We start from the raw sequence: 22,269 nt of genomic DNA, 5'->3' as shown, positions 1-22,269 counted from the left end.
TGCTCGGCAATAAAATTAAAAATTGACCCAGATTTAGTTACCTTTTAGATCTGTTTACTGGGTAAGTTTTGCTCCTCTTTTATAAGCTCTTCATAGGAGTTTTATAAGAAAATAAAACATGTTGTCTAGAAATGCTTCTGGCATTATCTCCATCTAATGATATGGAGTAAGGATATTGAAAATGTAAATATAACCTATGGATATTATGCTGTCTAGACAATTTCTGAGAATCTAATCATTTCTGACAACTATTTCCATGGCTTATTATAGATTTTAAGACCTAGTTTACCAATAATTTATTTTGTGCTACCTTAAGCTATTAATTAAAATTACTTATTCTGAGGGCACGAAAAGATTCATCCAAGCTAACTAACTTCTAAAAGACTAGGGTTGGGTGAGAAAGAAACCCATAATAGCAGTCAGTGGAGAACAAGGATGCTTGGGTTAACGTACAACACCCAGTGTTCAAACACAACTATTCTCTCTAAATTAATGAAAGGGAAAAGTGAGAGAACAAAAATTAAAAGGTTTGGGATTACTTATGAGAGTTCTAGCAGATGGAATAATTTAGTATTTATTGCATATAACTACTATCATTAAATTATGACAAAAATGCAAAGTATATTAATATAAATTGCTGAATAGAAAAGAGTGTAAAACATCAAATTTGCATGTATAATCATATATTAAACATTACCTTTAATAAATTAGGTTGAAATGAAATATGGCTAGAGGTTAATCATAAATCATTACTAGCCTCATCTTTTGCATAAGACAAACTATTTAATTACCTATATTAGAACACAATCCTTATTGACGTATCTATATGTTGCCAATGCAACCTGAACCTACACTTGGGAGCTCCTTGTGCTGCTAATAGAAATCAAATTCCAACTTGAACTCCCAAGAAATTTCTATGGGTTTACTTTTTTAATCTTAAAATGGAAATCTCCCCTCTCCCAACACCCCTCTCCCCAAAAAGAACTCTAATTGCATAATTCAGTCTAGATGAAAACACTATTAAAGCATTTAACAGTCCCTAAGCAGTATACTCAGTGTACAAAAACCAGCTCAGTTATTCTCAGTAAGCTCAAAGGTTATGACAACTTAAAATGTTGAAGAGTTATTCAATTACAGCATTATTAATTTCCTTACATTTAAAGTGGAATTGAGGAGATATTTCATCCAATCCTAATTAGAGGTAATACAAAATGCTTCCGATCAATATGAGAAGAGTTACGAATATGAACCACTTTAGTTCAGTCATCTTTAAAAGTCACTAAATACAGGCTGGGTACAGTGTAACCCCCAGCACTTTGGGAGGCCAAGTCAGGAGGACTGCTTGAGCCCAGGAGTTCGAGATCAGCCTGGGCAAAATAGCAAGACCCATATCTCTACAAAACAATTAAGCAGGCATGGTGGCACATGCATACAGTCTCAGCTACTCAGGACGCTGAGGTGGGAGGATTGTGTGATACCAGAAGGTCAAGGCCACAGTGAGCCATGATCACACCACTGCACTACAGCCTAATGGACACAGCGAGACTCCATCTCAAAAAAACAAAAACAAAAACAAAAAAAAGAAAAAAAAAGTTACCAATAATAATAACGTGGAAGGAGTATTGTTTTCATCCTACTACCTTTACCCAGTTGTGGAAGATTTGAAAACATGACTCTGGGTATGGGAGGGAGATAAGAATCTTAAAGAGCAAGTGTGATTTACCCCATGCAGGTAATTTTAACAATCTTACAAAAGCAGTGGTTTTAATTCTTGAAAATTTTAGTAAAAGAACCACTTCTCAATTTTCAATTAGTAGTTGGTAACCATACTCTAAATACAAAATTCACTTTTACAAACTATGAAAGACACTCTCTTAATAAAGAGCTTACATTCTATAAAATAAATAATCATCAAGAAATTTCAAAGCCAGGTGCCGTGGCTCATGCCTATAATCCCAGCACTTTGGAGGCCAAGGCAGGAGGACTTCTTGAGCCTAGGAGTTCGAGACCAGCTTGGGCAACATGGCAAAACCTCATCTCCACAAAAAATAAACAAAAAAATCGCGTTTATTTGGCACATGCCTGTAGTCCCAGATACTTGGGAGGCTGAAGTGGGAGGAGGGCTTGAGGTGAGGAGTTTGAGGCTGCTGTGACCCGTGATACAACCTGGGCAACAGAGCAAGGTCCTGTCTCTAAACAAAAAAATAAATAAATATTTATTTCAAATTTGGAACTTTAAACTTGCCAGCAATAGCCATTGATACCATTACTTAGAAAGTCCCTTTAAAATTGCATCGTTGAATAAGCACAATACGAAAAGTGACGCACCAATGCACAGAATGATGCCAGAGTCAATGAGACATTAGTAGTCTACTAATATACTAGTAAAACCAGACTACTCAGATCTTTCAGTTAACTGGACTCATTTCACAATTTTTCTTAGCTATGAAGAATCGAGTGATTTGTGAAATGAACTATTAGTAATTAAGTAAAAAGAGCTACCTTTTTTTAGAAAAAACATATCCTGTAGTAATTTTAGATTTAGCTCAATTATCTATATCTACAAGCCTATCCAATGAGAACTGCTGTTGATAGATATGATCCTCAGGTATAATAAGAGTTTCAATTTTCAGAGTAAGAAAGGATTATATTTGAATATTATCTTTTGTTAAGTTTTTAACCAAAAGTTTCAGCAATACATCATTACCCAGAAATTCTAAATAGTAAATTATAAGGTAATTTATTTCTTGTCAAGCGTCTCATATATTATTACTGTGCGTAATGTCGTGCTATTTGCTGCAATTATTTAAAACATTTTGGCCGGGCGCGGTGGCTCACGCCTGTAATCCCAGCACTTTGGGAGGCTGAGGTGGGCAGATCACCTGAGGTCAGGAGTTCAAGATCAGCCTGACCAACATGGAGAAACCCCGTCTCTAATAAAAATCCAAAATTAGCCAGGCATGGTGGCGCGTGCCTGTAATCCCACCTACTCAGGAGGCTGAGACAGGAGAACCGCTTGAACCCAGGAGGTGGAGGTTGTAGTGAACCAAGATCGCGCCATTGCACTCCAGCCTGGGCAACAAGAGCAAAACTCCGTCTCAAAAAAAAAAAAAAGTTTTACGCCTCAAGGTATGTTATCCTAAAATACATATATAGTATTGAAACCAAATGGTCTAAACCTTTGTAGTGCTCTAAAGTCTAGAAAAGCCAATCAAGAGAAACAGCACAATAAAGGTACCATCAAAAGACCCAGAAGAAGGAAGATTGTCATAAGAGCCATCAAATATGACAAGAACACCTTTTACATTATTTGTACAAGGAAAGACACCCACAAGGAGTGAAATAAAAAAAGATAAATTTCATATCTGGAAGTCTACTTCCATGTTTTAGAAACAGAATGACTTAAGTGCTTTCTCCCAATCAACTGTGATAATGACATTTTTAACAGTTTTCCATTGCTAGATTTTTGGACTCATTCTTCTCAATTGATGCTCTGTAAAAAGGAATTACAGACAATGTTCCATTATCAGTAGGAAATAATCCATCCCAGGCTGGCTTTACCTATCACTCTAATGTACCTCTGACTTGCCTTCTACTTCTCACTATGTGTGCAAGGAAAATGTACTAATTTTATATTTAGCTTAAATGAAGCATTATTAAAGGCAGATGTTACAAAAATGTCAATGTTTTAGATTTTCACGTACCTAAATTTAAGTTTCAGCTCAGCTACTTACTAGCTTAGTCAAGTTAATGAACCAATTTTCTTGCCTCTCTCTAAGCTTCACTTTCCTCATCTGAAAATGGGGTATAACAATCTTACCTACTTTGTGGCACTGTCATAAGGATCAACTGAAATAATACATTTAAATGTTTTAGTTTCATGCCTTAGGCATAAGTATACAGTAGATGAAAACTATAGTTATTCATAAAATAATTTGTTCACTGTAAGATTATTACCATCAAACTAACATAGAAAATACGTAATATTCAGGGTATAAGTAGACTTCTCTCAAAGTAGAGATATAATCTTTAAAGTTTTCAATTTAACTTTTGGTTGTTACTTTTAATCAAACCATATTTCTCTGATATCCTATTATATTATACTGTTATTTAAAAATAATATATGTCCATTTATAAATAAGTTTTTTTAATTGACAGATAAAATTGTATACATTTAGCATGTACAGCATGATGTTTTGAAGTATATACTCATTGTGGAATGACTAAATCTAGCTAATTAATATGCGCATTACCTCACATGGTTGTGATTTTTGTGGTGAGAACACTTTACATCTACTCTTAGCATTTTTCAAAAGTACAATAGTCACCATGTTGTATAATAGATCTCTTGAAGTTATTCCTCTATCTAAATGAAATTTTGTATCCTTTGACCACTATCTCCTCAACCTACCCCTCTTCCCACTGCCCAATTACCCTAGCCCCTGGTAACCACCATTCTACTCTCGACTTCTATGAAATCAACATTTTTAGATTTCACATAGGAATGAGATCATGTGCTATTTGTCTTTCTATGCCTAGCCTATTTCACTTAACATAATGCAAATTAAGACACCAGTGAGATATGACTTCACATCTTTTAGAATGGCTATTACTGAAGACAAAAGGTAACAACTGTTGACCAGGATGTGGAGAAAAGGGGACTTGTATACACTGTTGGTAAAAATGTAAATTAGTACAGCCACTATGATAAATAGTATGAAGGTTCCTTTAAAAATTAAAAATAGAACTACCATATGATCCAGCAATCCCACTACTAGATATAAACAGGATTTTAATATCTGCATATACAACTCTATAATGATTATGTGGGTCACATAAAAGAGATCCATCAAATAAAATTATAACACAATATGATAGTACCTGAAAAATGTATTTTCTTAATATCCTATTTCAAAATTCCCATGGAAGAAAAAATTCCCATTTGAGAAAATGTGGCGCAAAGTTGTACAGTTCTTTAAATCACATTTATGAATCCAACAAGCAAATCTTTTTTTTTAAAAATCATACTTAAAGAGGAAATAGTAATTTTCTGATGAAACATTACGATATTCAAACCACAAAATAGAAATGTACAAAGTTTAAAAACACTGTAAATCTTGTACATAAATTTAAAAATTAAAAACTAACAGGAATCGGCTGGGCACAGTGGCTCATGCCTGTAATCCCAACACTTTGGGAGGCCAAGGCAGGCAGATCACCAGAGGTCAGGAGCTCGAGACCAGCTTGGCCATGGTGAAACCCCGTCTCTACTAAAAATACAAAAATAAGCCAGGCATGGTGGCATGCACCTGTAATCCCAGCTACTTGGGAAGCTGAGGCACGAGAATCGTTTGAACCTGGGAGGCAGAGGTTGCAATGAGCCAAGATCACGCCACTACACTCCAGCCTGGATGACAGAGTGATACTCCATCTCAAAAAAAAAAAAAAAAAACAAAAGAAAGAAAAACTAACAGGAATCATTGTTCCTTAGAGCTACAATAAAAAAAAAGGCACGAGTGCAACTGAAGCTGTGAGCTAGCGGAAAGAGAATAGTAGAAGAAGATATCAAAAAGGTAAGGTGTGGTGGGTGTCAAAACATATAGGATCTTATAAGCTACTGCAAGTACATCGGCTTTTATTCACTGAGTGACATGAGAACTATGGTGGAGATTTGAGGAGCCAAGTGACATGATGTTCATATTTTAAATGAATAATCTTTCTGTGCTAAGAATGGAGGGTCATGAGTGAAAGCAGGAAGATCGATTAGGGGTTGTGGTAATCCTAATAATCCTACCATTATTATAGTAGTCCAGCTGAGACTTCAACTAGTGTGGTATCAGTGGAGGTGGGTAAGAAATGGTCAGCTGTTGAAAGTGTCTTACTTTGAAGGAAAAGCTAATGAGATTTTCTAATGGTTTGACTGTAGAATGTGAGAAAAGGGTAGTGAAGGACAAATCCAAAGTTTTTGGCCTAGGGGGATGGATGGAGATACCGTCAACTGAGAAAGGGAAGACTTTTGTAGGAGCAGGTTTGGATGGGAATATTAGCAGTTCAGTTTTGGTTGTGTTATTTTGAGAGATCTATTGTGCATCCAAGGAAAGATGTTGGTTATGAAGTTTAATATATGAGTCTGGAGTTCAAATGTGAGGACTAAGTTGAATGTAAATTTGATTTAGAGGTTTAGGACATAAAGAGGAACGAGCAAAGAAGACTGAAAAGGAGTGGCCTAAGAGGTAGGAGGAAAACAAGATGAATGTTGAGGAGACAAAAAAAAGTGTTTCAAATTGGAGAGAATAATCAACTGCACAGAATGCTGCTGATAGGTCAATCAAGATGAGAGGCTGGGCATGGTGGCTCATGCCTGTAATCCCAGCACTTTGGGAGGCCAAGGCAGGCAGATCACATGAGCTCAGGAGTCCAAGGCCAGCCTGGACAATGTAGCAAGACCTTGTCTCTACCAAAAAATATAAAATGATTAGCTGGGTATGGTGATGCACTGCATGCCTGTGGTCCCAGTTACTTGGGAGGCTAAGGTGGGAGGATCACCTGAGCCCAGGAGATTGAGGCTGCAGTGAGCCATAATCATGCCACTGCACTCCAGCCTGGGTGAAAGAGTGAGATCCTGTCTCAAAAAAAAAAAAAAAATTAAGATGAGAACTGAGAATTGACCATGGGATTTGGCAGCATCAAGATATCTGGTGACATTGATAAGAGCAGTTTTGATAGAATGGTGGGATGGAAACCTAGTTGGAGTGAGTTTATAAGAGAAAGTGAGATGATTAAAACTGGAAGCAGTGCATATGAATAAAACTATATTGTGAGGTGCTTTGCTTCCGAGGATAGTAAATAAATGGAGTGATAGCTAGCAATAGAGAAAGGGTCAAAAGAAGGTTTCTGAAAAATGGGACCGCATGTTTATATGCTGCTCAGAATGGTAGGAGAGAGAAGAAAAAATTATTGGAGCAATATCTGTGAGTAGGTGAAAGGAATGAAAATTTATACACAAGTAGAAGAATGCGGACATGAAAATTTCATCTGTGGTGATAGGTAGCAAGACAGATACATGAATGCAGATACTAAAAGGTGAATGTGGTGGGGGGAACCTGTGGAAGTTCTCTTCTGAATGCTTCAATTTACTTGTAAATTAAGCAGCAAGGTCATCAGCAGAGAATAAAGGTGGGGAAGAGCTCTGAGGTTGGAGCAGCAAAGCAAAGGTGTGAAAGGCATCTAGGAGCATAGTTGAGGGAACGGAGTAGGGACATATAAACTGATTCTCTGAAAACATAAAGGCCCACCTGGGGCTTCAGAAAAGAACTCTGTGTCCAAATCATAGGGCAATACTGGATTGGAATAGGCAAAACCTGGAGGATGAGAGGAAGACCAGTTAGGAGGCTGTTTTAATAGCCACGAGAAACAACTAGAGAGGGTTATCATCTAAAGTAGGGCAAGAACAGCTGGAGGACACCTGAGGACACAAATGTAACAGTTATTACAAAAGCAAAACCAATGGGATTTGGCAAGAAATTAGAAGTGAATAAGATAATCAATGAAGGGAAGATAGCCCTGTAATGCTGAGTGTAAAAAAACTGAATATGGCAATGCCACTGATGAACTCGGAGAACTATTTCAATACTGCAAAAGGCAGTAACCAAATTGTCAGCAGCTTAAAGCAATGAGCATAATTTTTATCTAAAGAGAAGAAAGATTTAAAAAGATAAAAAGTGTTAATAGTATCAAGGAATATTTCTGTGTTTGTTGCTGTCATCACTGTTTTCAGTGATTAAGGACACTAGGGTGATAAACTGAGGGGTAGCTAGGTAATCAGAAAATACTGGCAAATAAAGACACAACAAAGCTTATCTGATAAAGGAAAGGAATGCTACAAACATTCTGAATGACCCCAAAGTCCAGGTTTTTAACCACTACACAATACATGCTCTATAAAATTAAGGGTCTTGGAAAGGTAGTGTAAATTGTTTAGCTTCTAAGGAAAATTTTAGAGTTACAGCTCTTAGAGGTGGAATTATTCTAAAGGATGACACAGTCCAAGGTATAGTCATACCTATAATTAGCTAAATATATAAATGCAAAAGTCAGAGTTTAGAAAACAAGGAACTAAGAGCAAAAAATGTATTGAAGGCTATTAGCATAATAGTTGAAATCACCAAAATGAGTAGCAAGGATAAAGGACAAAAGTATAGCCAGGTGCTATCATCAAGGAAGGTCAGCAATAACAGACTTCAAAAGAGAAAAAGTTGTTGAAAGATGGTTTAAAGAAGATAGCATGAAAGGAGCAGCAGGAAAAAGGGTGCACCACAGAAGCAGGAAGAAGAGTGAAAAAGGGTAAAAGTGTCAGGACTTGTTTCAGGCGAATACCCAAAATGCCAGTTGTGGCTAGATGGAAGGAATAGTCAAGGAAAATTTTAAAGGGAAATTTTGTTTGGATTCATTCAACAGCTACCAAAAAATATTTATTAAAGGCCTACTAACTCTTCCAGGTGCAGGAGAGAAATAATCATGAGGGTAGCAGGAAAGGTGATGACAAGACATTCCACAGTGGGCATAGTAGGGTCTAGATTTCATTGATTCTTAACCTTTTATTTTGGGGTAAGGCGACCTTTGAAACTCCTGTGGACAACTACAGATAAATAGACAACCACAAATAAATAGACAACCACAAAAAATGTATAGTAACATGTGGGATATAATTTTGAATGAATGAATCACCAATCAAGAGCTCTAGTTCTTTCTCTGGCCAAATTAACAATGTAATACGGTTTAATTCCTCATCTCTCCCCTCTCCTGCATAAACTTCTGAATACTCAAAATATGGTATTCATTATCTAATATAGGCAACAATTTAGGCCACAAGCTATAAAACACAGGAAACATACTAGAAAATGTAGGTTGTGTGAATGTTGCTAATAGAACAAACTTGGATGAATTAATGTCTCTGTCCCTTCTATTGTTACTCTCTACCTTCCCAAGTCTATTTCATATAACCAACAAGAGACCTTGTGCTGTTTTCAGCAGAGGACCTAGGCCTCTTTTGCTTTGTAGAAACAGACACACAAATCAGTTAACTGAAAAATTGACTCGATGTCCTAGAGACTACTAAATAGTAGAAAACAAAGATAAATAAAACTGCCTCTACTTTTAGGAGCTCACAGTGGAAGAGATAGACAGGTAAGGACAGTTTTGCCAAGAAAAAAGAAAAAAAAGGATACTTTTGCAAATAGTTTTGTTATATCAAGTTTCTGGTCTCTTCTTTATGTGACATAAACACTGTCCATACAAACACACCTCCTTAAAACTCAGTGCTTTTCTGGGCACACGCATTTTAAAATTACATCAAAATTAGGGGTATAACTTACCATCATTTTTTCAAAGAGATCCAATACTTCCTTTTCTGACAAATTCAAAGATCGTTCATCATATAATGGCTGAGCTGCAGGAAACTCACTCATCGCGACTTGAGAATCAATAGGATGTTGAATAAGAGGTTTTTCTTTTTTGACAGTAGATTTTCTAAAACTTGTAATTCGGTCACGCTGCAAACAAAAATAAATAAGTAAAAAGCCCTGAGAAAAAGATCAAGAACTACTAACATGAAGAATTGAAACATCAAAACGGCACTTAGTATAATACATATCATTATTGTCTTTTGACAAAATACTATTTTAAGCAGCAAGCTCCAGTTAGAGATTGTACTATTTTGAAACCTTGAAGTAGCTCTTCAGCTTCAGAACTCTGGGGGTGAAAAGTATTCTTCAAAAGTAAAACTTAGTCCCTTGTCACTTCTGTTTTGCACAGTAAATAAGTGGGAAAAAAAAAGTCTCGGATCAAAGTCCTGTTGGTTGTTTCTGGGAGAATGTGTCTTTGGTGGCAACTTTAGAACTATGAAAAAAGAGAAAGAAACTAAAAAAGAGCTACTGATATCCAATTCTAAGAGAAAATTATGGTAATGTTTCTCTCCTTCAAAGTTGCAAAAATTATGACAAGTATATATGAATAATTTGTCAGTGTAGCAGTAGAATGGTTAAGAGCATGGACTCAACAGATTTACTAGCTGAGTAACCTTGTGAAAGTTACTTGGTCTCTGTTTCCTCATCTCTGAAATAGGGATAATGATATTACTTACACCATAGGGTTATTGTGAAATTTAAATAAGTTAATATGTTTATTGCACTTAGCTGCTATTTATTACTGTTGTTACTGTTATTATTTTCCCCCAGCGTTTTCTTCCCTAAAATGTTGGACCAATGAGGAAGCAAAACAAAGATAAAAACATCACCTTTTCCATTTACTGGAAATATAACAAACAGAAATTTCTTATTCCTACAAATATTATTATGAAAAACTTGCTATTTTATGGATATTGACTTCAAACCATTGATTCCATGTAAAATCTCTAATAATTAGCTTGCTATTTCACATAAAGTGAGTTAATGACTTCAGTTGCGTGTAAATAGGATATTCTATTTTAAACCACAAAACATGGGACATCAAAAGTTAGTAATGTGCATAAAACTGAATGCAACTCAGTTTTATTATGGTTTCTGTTAGGAAGCACATGCATACCATCAAGCTCACATTAAACAAGCAGATATGTTAAATATCAGGAGAGTATGTTCACCGCCATATAAACAGAATCCTTATATAATTACTTCAACAATACAAAGAGCATCACAGAAGTTATTACCATAGCTTACGTAAAATTATGTGAACTCCTCATTAATGAGCGTAACTTTTATTTTATGAATTCAAAGAACACTTTTTTAAAACCAAAAAGTATACTTTGAAAGAAATATGAGCAGTTTTAAGCAGCTTATTTAGGATTACAAAAGTAATTTGAGTACATGGTTGCTGACAAAGAGATTATATAAATCATAGTATTTTAGAGCTGAGAAGAAACTTGAAAAATAATCTAAACCAATCCCCTCATTTCACAGAGAAGGTGACTTTCCTAAATCCACCAGCCCCTGGTTCCTATCCCAGTCTTCACATTAACTTAAGATTCATTTCTTCTAATCATCTTGAACTATATTTTCACATTTTCTTTTAACTTTTTGAGGGAAATTAAGTTGGTTTAGTTATATAGTATATCTTCAAACAACTCAAGAAAAAAGTTAAGTAATCCAAAATAAGCTGAGGATATATCCAATAGTCAAATTTCACTAAAAATATGGTGGACATGAAAGCATTTAAATATGCAACTGACCATTAAATCAACATATCTCTTCTCCTTTCCCTTCATATCACTTAATATTTACTTTCCCAGTACTAGCCTTTTTACTGAGTAGCATTAATAACATATATATTTGATCTTCCAGTGTGTCTTTCAGTTTATCTAGAAAATTAGCTTTTGATTTCAGCTATACCTTGGTAAGAAAATGTAGTTGACTGGGTGCGGTGGCTCACGGCTATAATCCCAGCACTTTGGGAAGCTGAGGTGGGTGGATCACCAGAAAAAGTTTGAGACCAGTCTAGCTAAGACGGTGAAACCCCGTCTCTAGTAAAAATACAAAATTTGGCCGGGCGTGGTGGTGGGCACCTGTAATCCCAGCTACTTGAGAGGGTGAGGCAGGGGAATTGCTTGAACCAAGGAAGTGGAGGTTGCAGTGAGCCGAGGTTGCAGTGAGCCGAGATCGTGCCACTGCACTCCAGCCTGGGTGACAGGGCGAGACTCTGTCTCAAAAAGAAAATGTAGGTAAGCCACATACCTTCATCTCCTTTGAGCACTATCACTACTTTACATTATTTGTAAATAGGTAATTTCACATAGGAAAAAAAAAACTGACAATGCTTAAAATACCGTTTTTTATAGTTTAGCTATAAAAGGGTATATTTAAATTTTGAGCCCATAACTTTTAAAAAGCTATACTATGACAAATTCAGCTTTAAAATATTGGTTTTTAAATTTAGTAGCACACATCTGACTAACAGTGAACTTAATTTCCTTTCTAATGGAAATTAATTTCCTCCAATATTAATGTTTAATATATTCACAATTTGGCCATCAAAAAAGGAAGCATCTGTGTTTTCCAGAGTCTAGATTCACAAGGAGATTTTAAAAAACATTTGGTTAAGGTAAATATCAGGATGATATGAAAATTCTGTTGGGATCTCATATAATTGTTTATGATAATATTCGAAAAGGAAGTCACTGAATTGACAATTATTCCATTCTACTATACTTTGTAAATATCTAGACATTTCGTATCTTACATATATCAATGCTTTTATGTCCACCCATTTTAATAAAAAGGCAACATGCATAAGTAATGTAATAACATGCTAAGACCACCTTACCACATCATCTGCCAAAGTTTTTATTTGAATGTTCTATTAAAACCAAAAAGAAACAAACAAAAAAAACCAATCAGGTAAGAGAAACTCATAGATCAAACAATAAAATAATTTAATAATCTTCATTTTTATTAACTGTAAACAGTCAAAAAGAATCAGAAAGTTCAAACATATAAACAATACATTCTTTAAAGAAAAAAATTTTTTTAATGATTAAAAATGAAGGTTTGGCAAAAGTGTATATATTTGTTTTTAAATATGGCTCCCAAGGTCCCAAATCAGATCTAGATCAGACGTCACTACCACAGTGCTGAAATGTGAGAAAAGATACAACAAAATCATAAGCCCTGGCATGTTATATATAAGTTTGGAAATGAATCAAGTTAAGATACCTAAATTTAAAAAACAACAACACGTACAATAGGAAAAATGTCACATTTAACAAGAATGAAATATAATGAAACAGCTTGGCCTAAGAACTGTGTTACTCCTGATGGATATTTAAAGGACACTTTTATAAATATGCTAAATAAAATTGAACTTATTTTTAAAAAACTATCCTTATAAATTAGAAATATTTTTAAAATATTCTAAATAAAATTGAACTTATTTGAACATAAAATTGAACATATATGAGCAACATTATTTGAAGAATTTGAGTACAGCAATACTAAAGCAATACCTAACAATGTGGTTATGTTCATGATTCACGGGATAGTTCAAGACCTTACAATAATGTATGATGAGCATGAAATATAGTTCTTATTATAAATATGTTGAAGTGCCAATTAGGGGTGTGATTAGGAAAGAACCAGATTTTTTAAAATTGTCTGTTAGAAATTGAATTTAATGTTCTGCCAGATCCTATACATTTATTTCTTACAACAGAAGCGGAATAATGTATATCAACTTGGTCATGCACACCAAAAAAAATAGGGTCTTCTCACAGTGGGGAGGATTCCATTATGAGTTTTAAGTAAATGAAAATTGCTTGGATCTCAGAAAATTGTCTTCAAATACCACCAATCCAACGCTGTTAAAGACCATCCTCCCCAGATCAGCTGGGGCAAATATACTATTCTATGTATAACTCTTTTTTTTCTACTTTTAATCCACTGATTCCCTCAGGGATCTAAACTTCTAATCTCTACACCATGTCTTCATCACATCCTGCTGACACAAACCCCAATCAATCTTTACTGCCTAGGAAAAAAGTGGGAATTATTTATATCAGAACCAAAACCACGTTAAGAAGGATGAATTCACCCTGCAACTCTACCAGGTATTTTCTCCTTAATTTTTCTAGTGGGTTATAGAAAACTGTTTTAAACACAATGGCCAATTTCATGATTTCCTGCAATACCAAATCAGAGAGAAAATGATAAAGTATCAAAAGTGCCTGAACTAACTCTGCTACCATCCCTATGTGTGCTTGTCCACATGGGTTTTTGAGACAGATTATACAGTTCTTCATGCAACTACTGCTTTCCTTCTCTTCCCATCTTTTGGGGTTATAAACTCCAGGCTGGAAACCCATCTATATCTCCAAAGCAAAAATGTAAATGAAGGGAAAATACTTTTTGCTTTAGTCAAATTATCTACGTTAAGGTACACATATGTCTAAAATGTTTCAAATCTGTATCTCAATTGAATACCTGTTGACAGTTTAATCATGGGAGACAGACACAAGAAAAAAAGCATTGCTAGCAATATTTTCACTTGGTCCTATGGGATGAGACTGAAGTCTTCTCTTCCCCTCAGTACTCTTCTTTGGAATTAACATACTTTTTGTCTACAGTAAACCACAGAGTATAGAGGTAGAAACTATTCGAGTTAGATGGAATTCAAGATAATCTAGTCAAAGCCTCTCATTTTACAAACAAGAGGGTAACATTTGTTAGTGGCTCCGCCTGCATTCCACTTGTCTAGGTTTAAGATTTCCAAATCATGTTCTCCTTCCTCTCCTTCATTTCCAATAGCCAAGCAGCTATCCAGTCCCATGATAATCATTCTGCCGTCTGCAAAGATGTGGTTCAAGCCACCATCAGCTCTTAACTAAATTTCTGTAGTGACTTCCTAATCTATCTCCTTGCTTCCACCTTTGCTCTCCTACAGTTAACTTTGAACACAGCTGACAAAGTGATACTGTGAAAACTGAAGTCACATCATGTCACTCCTTGGCTCAACACTTTCCAAGGGCTATTTTCCCTCCTAGTGCAAGTCAAAGTCATTACAATGACTTACAAGGCCCTACTGATCCATACACTCTCCATATCCCTCTGACCTCATCTCCTACTACTCTCCCTTCATTCCCCCAGCTCCAGTCACACTGACCACCTCATGGCTCCCCAGTGAGGCAATAAGCCACATGCACTGGCTCTTCTCTGTGCCTGGAATGCTCTTTTTCCATGGTCCATATGGCTTACTCCCTCATCCTGCTTTCAAGGTTTTGCTCAGTGAGGCCTACCCTGGCCATCCTACTTCAAATGGAAACATCTGCCTCCCTCCACACATTCCTGGCACTCCTGAACAAGATTTAGCACGTTCTAACATAGTCTGTAATTTACTTAATTATCATTATCTTGGTCTGTTTTTCCAACAAAAAATATAAGCTCCACAAGGACAGGGATTTTTGCCCATCTGGTTTAGGGATGTAACCCTAATACCTAAAGCAGTGTTTGGCACATTGAGGCTCAATAAAGAGTATGAATGACTATCATACTCCCTCCTGTTCATAAATATTCAATGCCTCCTGATGACCTATAAAGATGAATATCCTTAATATGGAATTCAAAGCCCTGTATGATTCAGCCCTAGGCTATCTTCTGCTTCTTCTCTTATGACCCCTATTCTACAGAAAACAAAAACTAAAATCCTCTTCCCAATGCATACTCCCATGATGTCCTGTTTGTGCCCCTACTGTTGCCTTTGATTTAGAATGTCCATTTTGCTATATACATTTCTAATTCTAGAGCTGCCCTTGAATTGAAAGTTTGTTAATAAACCAAATGTGGACCCCTGGTCAAAAATAATACTGGAGAAGGACTGTGCTTTGTTTTATTCTTAAAGAATTTTTTTTTTTCCTAACAGGCATCTACAAGAATGATAGAGTATCCCAAGGCACACAGGAAATTATACTTATGTAAAAAATTATCCTAATTACTTGTGATAGAGAAACATAAAGAAAAACACCCCACTCCTGATTTCTTGATTTGTAAATTTCATTCAACTAGAGTGGATATCCTGTATAACCACATACATTTAATACAAATATTTTCTCAGATTTCCCTCATGTAAAAATCTGCTTTCATAAATATAATAATACTATTTAAAGCTCTTCGTTATAACTGTTCAGAAAAAAGAACAAATATGGTCTATCGAAAAGGAAAATTTTTAAGCAGATATGAAGAGGTTGAATTTCAGAAGGGGTAATTTTTAGCCACTGTACATTAAACATGCATTGAAATCATTGTATAAGTTACAATTAAACAATCTGCAAACAAAATTAAATCATTTCTGCAACACAATTATCTTTCTATATTAGTCAAAAAAGAAAGGTATAAAAGGACTTGAGAATAACAACAGAAATACCAAAAAAATTTTTTTCATTTATAATGATGGTTTTCTGGGACAAGCTCTCAAAATTCATTTATGTGGATGGGTGCATCTGTCTCACACCACATGCAAGTAAACATGGATTTCATTCCTGTGTACAAACTACAGAGCTACTATGGAGTTAAAAAAAAAATCAGAAACAAAAATGACCCCCCCAAAAATCTTTATTAGAGTCATACCCCTGAATTAAAAGCACTGATTAAAGTCATTTTTGTAAGTTTTTATTATGCAAATCTAATGATCATGCTCATTACAATGAGGGCATATTGTACCAATAAATATAGTGACCATATATTTTCATTAAAATCAACTCTGGAAAAGCAATAAGACTGTGCATTAGTCAAGCAATCAGAGTTTATTAAACTTCATTTATGATCAGCTATATTAAATAAAACTTATCACAGTATTATATGAATATTGTATAACTATAAAAGTATCACTCCAGAGTCTCAACCCCTTAAGACTAAGAGAAATGACTGACTTACTTATAAACCCTAATGCTGAAGTTGTGATTGCAATGCAAGAGTCATTATTGTAAGAAAATTAAGTTTTAATTTTCTCAATCAGGCAGAAATTAACAAAAACAGCAAGATGTAAAGATTCAACTCTCTTATGGCTAATGTTACATGGTAATACAATGTTTTATAAACATCGTGCAATTACTCTACTACCACAGAAATTGGACAACTAAATTGCATATAATTCAAAAGTCTCACCACCAACTCAAAAACGTATTCGCACTATTTGACCATTTTCTTCTCTCTTAAAGAAAATGAATTAAGTTGGCCATTACAATAGAGATGAAGGGTCAACTCTTTACCTTCCTTAAGTTTCTTGCGTTCCAAGAATGGCAGGTACAATAGGACACAAAAAACAACCTTCACTTCAGCTGAACAAATATTTAAGCATCTACTATGCACCTGTTTGTCAGGCCTCTGGGCCCAAGCTAAGCCATAGCATCCCCTGGGACCTGCACGTATACACCCAGATGGCCTGAAGTAACTGAAGAATCACAAAAGAAGTGAAAATGGCCTGTTCCTGCCTTAAACTGATGACATTCCACCACAAAAGAAGTGAAAATGGCTGGTCCTTGCCTTAAGTGATGACATTACCTTGTGAAATTCCTTCTCCTGGCTCATCCTGGCTCAAAAAGTTCCCCCACTGAGCACCTTGTGACCCCCACTCCTGCCCGCCAGAGAACCCCCTTTGACTGTAGTTTTCCTTTACCTACCCAAATCCTATAAAACGGCCCCACCCCTATCTCCCTTCACTGACTTTCTTTTCCGACTCAGCCTGCCTGCACCCAGGTGAAATAAACAGCCTTGTTGCTCACACACAGCCTGTTTGGTGGTCTCTTCACACGGACACGAGTGACTTAAGTGAAACTGTTCAGTACTGGGCACTGGGAATACAGTGGTAAACAAGGTAAGCATGCTCTCTTCCTTTAAGGAGGTTACACTCTAGTTGAAGACCAGAAGAATGAAAGAACAATCACAATATAAAGCTTCTGAGAGCTCTGATATGGTAATACTCTATTATAATCTCCATATATTTTCCAAGTCAGAAAGGACCTTGAGAAAGGTAATCAACATCGACCAATGATTCAGGGTTTGATTTCTCTGGGCGACATCCCTGCCCAATCCCTATTCAGATAAGCAGCAGTCACAGAGGGAAGCAGTTACTATTCAAAGGCCTGCCTTCCAACTTTTCAGACCCTATACTCACTCCTGAACTTTAAAAACCAGTAAGACCAATCCAAACAACTCAAGACCAATCACCTGGTAACCAAGCTGAACATTCTGTTCAGGCATTCAAATGCTTTATTATAAAGATAATTTGTGTTAGTTGAGTACCTCTCAGTTGTGTTTAATTTCACCAAGAAAGCAATGTCTAATTTTATTTTTAGAACTAAGCTCAATGTACAGGTTTGAGTCTAAGATGACCTTTTAGAAAACAAATTCTTGCTTTTGCAATCACTGAACTATTTACTGTGTGTACTTAAAATTACTCCCAACATTCTTTCATCTCCTTTCTAAAAGTAAGAGTCATTTTCAGCCACCTACACTTCATCTTAGGCACTGTAGTCCTCTATCACCATTAGTACTTAAGAATAGATGCTAGATCAAGTGGTGGTGTGTGAAGCACTGAGGATTTAGAGAGATATAGCCCTGCCCTCAAAGCTCAAAAGCCTAGTAGTTGAGAAGATGAAGTTACAGATATGAAGTTCCAGTTCTCCACCTTACTTTGCCATTGTTAACATCTTGAACTGTCCATTTCATCATTTTAGTAGAGCAATACTTTTGTATTTTTGTGACCATAAGCACACCATCTCAGAAGTACTGTCAATTCAAAAGCCTCAAATTTTAACCCACCAGAGTTCTTTGCTATTACAAATCAAAATTCATTCCACCATTTTTATGACAAGAAAAAAATCCTTTTGAGATTCTCTTCTCAAGATGCTCTTTCAATTTATAAAGAAAAAATATTTATCTATAAGAGAACAAATAGGACATCACAGTATAGGGTTTCAGTTTTCTTCACAAAGCAGAAGCCTATGTTACTTCACTGGATAATTTTGATAAATCTGTCATAACAAGTTATGCTCAATCTTAAATGAATTGTCCTGCCATAAAGCTCAATCTTGAACTGCCAGGAGGGGTGACTATGACATGGGAATCCAGCAGTCTGTGTGTGACAAACTTGATCAGCTTCAGGACTAAGGGTAAATGGTTCAGGAAATATGTCTGCCACTTAGGTCTTTAAGAATGTTCACACTAATGAATTGGAGGAAGTCACTTAGTGCCTGAATTAAGCAGAAACAATTGCAGGAATAATCCAGCTTTTAGAGTAGTAGCATCCTCTGCAGGTATAGAAAGAATGTTTGTTTGCTTTATACTGTGAAAGGAAAATATCTTGGGCCTCTTCAAGCTGGGAACCACCTCTCATTCTATTCAAAGTCATCCCTCTGCTCACAGAGACAGATGCATATTCTGATTGCCTCTTTTGAAAAGACTTATCAGAAACTCAAAAGAATGCAACCATCTGGCTCTCACCTACCTGTGACCTGGAAGCCCCCAGTAGGGGGGCCTTACTTTGAGTTGTCTCCACATTTCTGGATGGAACTAATGTACTTCTTACATATTGATTGATGTCTCATGTCTCCCTAACATGTATAAAAGCAAGCTGTGTACCGACCACCTTGGGCACGTCATCAGGACTTCCTGAGGCTGTGTCACAAGCGCATCGTCAACCTTGGCAAAATAAACTTTCTAAACTGAGACCTGTCTCAAATTTTTGGGGTTCACAATATTAAACCATTTCAAACAGGAAAAAAAAGTTGTGTAGACATGAAACTTCTTCTTTCTTAGACTATGAATAAAAAGCAACAGAAATGAAAAAGCTAGCTTTAGCCAAATACAAAAATTTCAAAACCAACACAGTACTTTGTACATAACAGATACTCTTAGATCAATGATTTAGCCAAGTAGTGCTCTATATTTAATAAATAGATTTTTACCTTCTCTGTCAAAAAAGGACAAATTTCTCAACCAAACCTTAATCAAGCACCCATTTTATACCCAACACTTTATGGCACATAGAAGTTTAAGGATTCTTCCCTTAAGGCATTTACAGTCTAACCAGGGAGTAAAAACTAACCATATAGGCTGGGCATGGTGGCTCGCACCTGTACTACCAGCACTTTGGGAGGCCAAGGCCACCCGGGTGGGTCACCTGAGGTCAGAAATTCGAGACCAGCCTGACCAACATGGAGAAACCCCCATCTCTACTAAAAATACAAAAATTAGCTGGGCGTAGTGGTGGGCACCTGTAATCCCAGCTACTTGGGAGACTGAGGTAGGAGAATTGCTTGAACTTGGAAGGCAGAGGTTGCAGTGAGCCAAGATCATGCCATTGCACTCCAGCCTGGGCGACAGAGTGGGACTCTGTCAAACCAAAAAAAAAAAAAAACTAACCATATAAAAACAAAAATAACTAAATGTGAAACTATGAGTTTCTCAGGTATGTAGCTTCTCCCAAGGCACTATCCTCCTGTCTTATCTTGACAGCATTAACTGTTATCTGAAAGGATATTGTTCACTTATTTACTTGTTTGTGTTCTACTTTTTTTTTTTTTTTTTTTGAGACGGAGTCTCCCTCTGTCACCCAGGCTGGAGTGCAGTGGCGCGATCTCAGCTCACTGCAACCTCCACCTCCCGGATTCAAGCAATTCCCTGCCTCAGCCTCCCGAGTAGCTTGGATACAGGTGCCCGCCATCACACCCGGCTAATTTTTGTATTTTTAGTAGAGACCGGGTTTCATCATCTTGGCCAGGCTGGTCTCGAACTTCTGACCTCGTGATCCATCCACCTCCGCCTCCGAAAATGCTGGGATTACAGGTTGTCTTCTACTTTCTAGAAAACAAGTTCCCTAACAGTAGAGACCTTAACTGTCTTATTCACTTTCAGATCTCTGACACTTAGAACAGTAGCTGGCATATAATATCTGCTCAAATATTGGTAAATAAATTCATTTAAGTACAATAAGAATTCAGAGAAGAAATAGATAAATATAGCTTCATTGAGGAACTACAAAGAATTGTGGCCTAATTGTTGGTTAGGATCTGAAGAGCCACAAAGAGAGAAAGAGAGGGAAGTCAGACAAAAGGAGCAGCATTAACATTTTACTTCAGGGAAGTTGAGGGAGAACAGACTTATGAAACAAATGGTTCAAGTACAATGGTATTAAAATTTGAATATGTAGGGTGGTTTAGAGGCAGTCTTGAAAACCACAAGGAATAGTCTAAACTAAACTGGAAAACCACTAGACGTTCTTATGATTTTCTGATTTGAAGACAGACATGGAGAAAATGGTATTTTGGAAAGCTGACTTTGGGTGGCACATGTGTGCAATCTTTTATTTGAAACCTTTCAAGCCAAACACGTCTTGGAACTCAGCATATTTCATGTTTTAGAAAGGAATATGCTAGGTGTATCATATCTTACAAAACACACTAAGCAGGATCTGGGGTAACACATTAACTCAAATGCATTCAAGTTTAAAAAGAAAACATGGATATTCCACAAAACAGGATAAATAAAGAGTACCTATACAGCCTTAAGAAGGTTGGGGCTTGTGGCCAAATGATAAGAGTCTGTTTTCAGAGCATTCATATTTTAGAATTTCAGAAAAGGGTTATGGACCTGTAATATTTAGAATAAACTAAAGAAGGAATCAAAGGCTAAAAAGGCGGCTTGCAGAGATCAGCAAGTTTGGTCTATTCTAACTAATAGCTACCATTTACTGAGCATTTATAGGCACTATGCTAAGAGCTTTACATGCATTGCCTTGTTTAAAGCCTCACAATAATCCTATGTACAAGAAGGTACCGTCCTGTTTTACTCATCAGGAAATCAAGGTTTACAGTCATAAGTCATTTGCCTAAATCACAAAGATAATAAATTACACAGTCCAGATTAGCATTTAGGTCTGACTAGAACACACGCTCTAGAACATCCATCTATATTCTGAAATCTGTGTGCAACAGTCTTCATCAGTATAACAATACTGGTTAGAGCTCCAGCTCTTTTTCAGTTTCGGCCTTTCCATGTGCTCTTTGCTCTGCTTAGAGCACCCACTCCATCCCACCTCACCTCTTTCTTAATCATCTAGCCATCTTCTACTCAACTGTTCTGCTCTCAGCTAAGGATACAGTTGATCCTGTTATAGTCTCCCATGGTTCCTTCTGCAACACATTCCAATTATCAGATCCTAATTACCTATCAATATCAGTCTTCTGTGCAATACCATAAACTCAATGTAGTAAAGACCAGGTTTTTCTCGATTCCCACTGTGTCCTCAGGTTTTTGCACTATTTCTAGCACATAGTAAGTACTCAAACCTGTGATGATTGACAGAATTGGGGCTGGGGGAGGAGAGAGTCAGAGGAAGAGAGCGACAGAGAGAGAATGTGATCCAGTTGCAAGATGATAAAAGCTTAGTCTAGGATGGGAGCAATATAAATAGATAAGGCGGTTAGTATATATAATTTTGTTTAAAATTACGCTTGTTATTGAAGCAATATACCCAGACATATGATTGCTGTTTGTATTAAATAGAGTAATTTAAATATCTGTTGTTATGATTACTATCTTTATAATGCAAAAATAACCTCTAAATGGCTATGATTATCACTCTGGAAATACTTCACCTCACAATGACTTGCCATCTATCTACTTCAAGCAGCTTTTACAAATAACCACATCATTTAGTTTTCTGATGTAGCTGCAAAATTAATCTGACAAAACAAAATGATTCACTGCTTTAAAAATTCAAGAGTATAAATTG

The 22,269-nt window shown here is 36.3% G+C and overlaps 1 protein-coding gene across 1 annotated transcript in view; it reads right to left on the bottom strand.

The window, feature by feature from the left end:
- Positions 1–22,269, bottom strand: part of DIAPH2 (diaphanous related formin 2) — a 938,691-nt gene that overhangs the window by 874,585 nt on the left and 41,837 nt on the right. Inside the window, exons 2-3 of the mRNA XM_003274986.3 lie at positions 12,313–12,345; positions 9,375–9,551 (exon numbers count right to left, since the gene is read on the bottom strand). Of these exons, the coding sequence (XP_003275034.2) occupies positions 9,375–9,551; positions 12,313–12,345 (210 nt within the window). The remainder of the gene's footprint in view (positions 1–9,374; positions 9,552–12,312; positions 12,346–22,269) is intronic.

The sequence above is a fragment of the Nomascus leucogenys genome, chromosome X (assembly GCF_006542625.1).
Source record: "Nomascus leucogenys isolate Asia chromosome X, Asia_NLE_v1, whole genome shotgun sequence".
Lineage (NCBI taxonomy): Eukaryota > Metazoa > Chordata > Mammalia > Primates > Hylobatidae > Nomascus > Nomascus leucogenys.
Note: the sequence above shows the minus strand (reverse complement) of the source record. Positions and strands in the feature narration are given on the sequence as shown.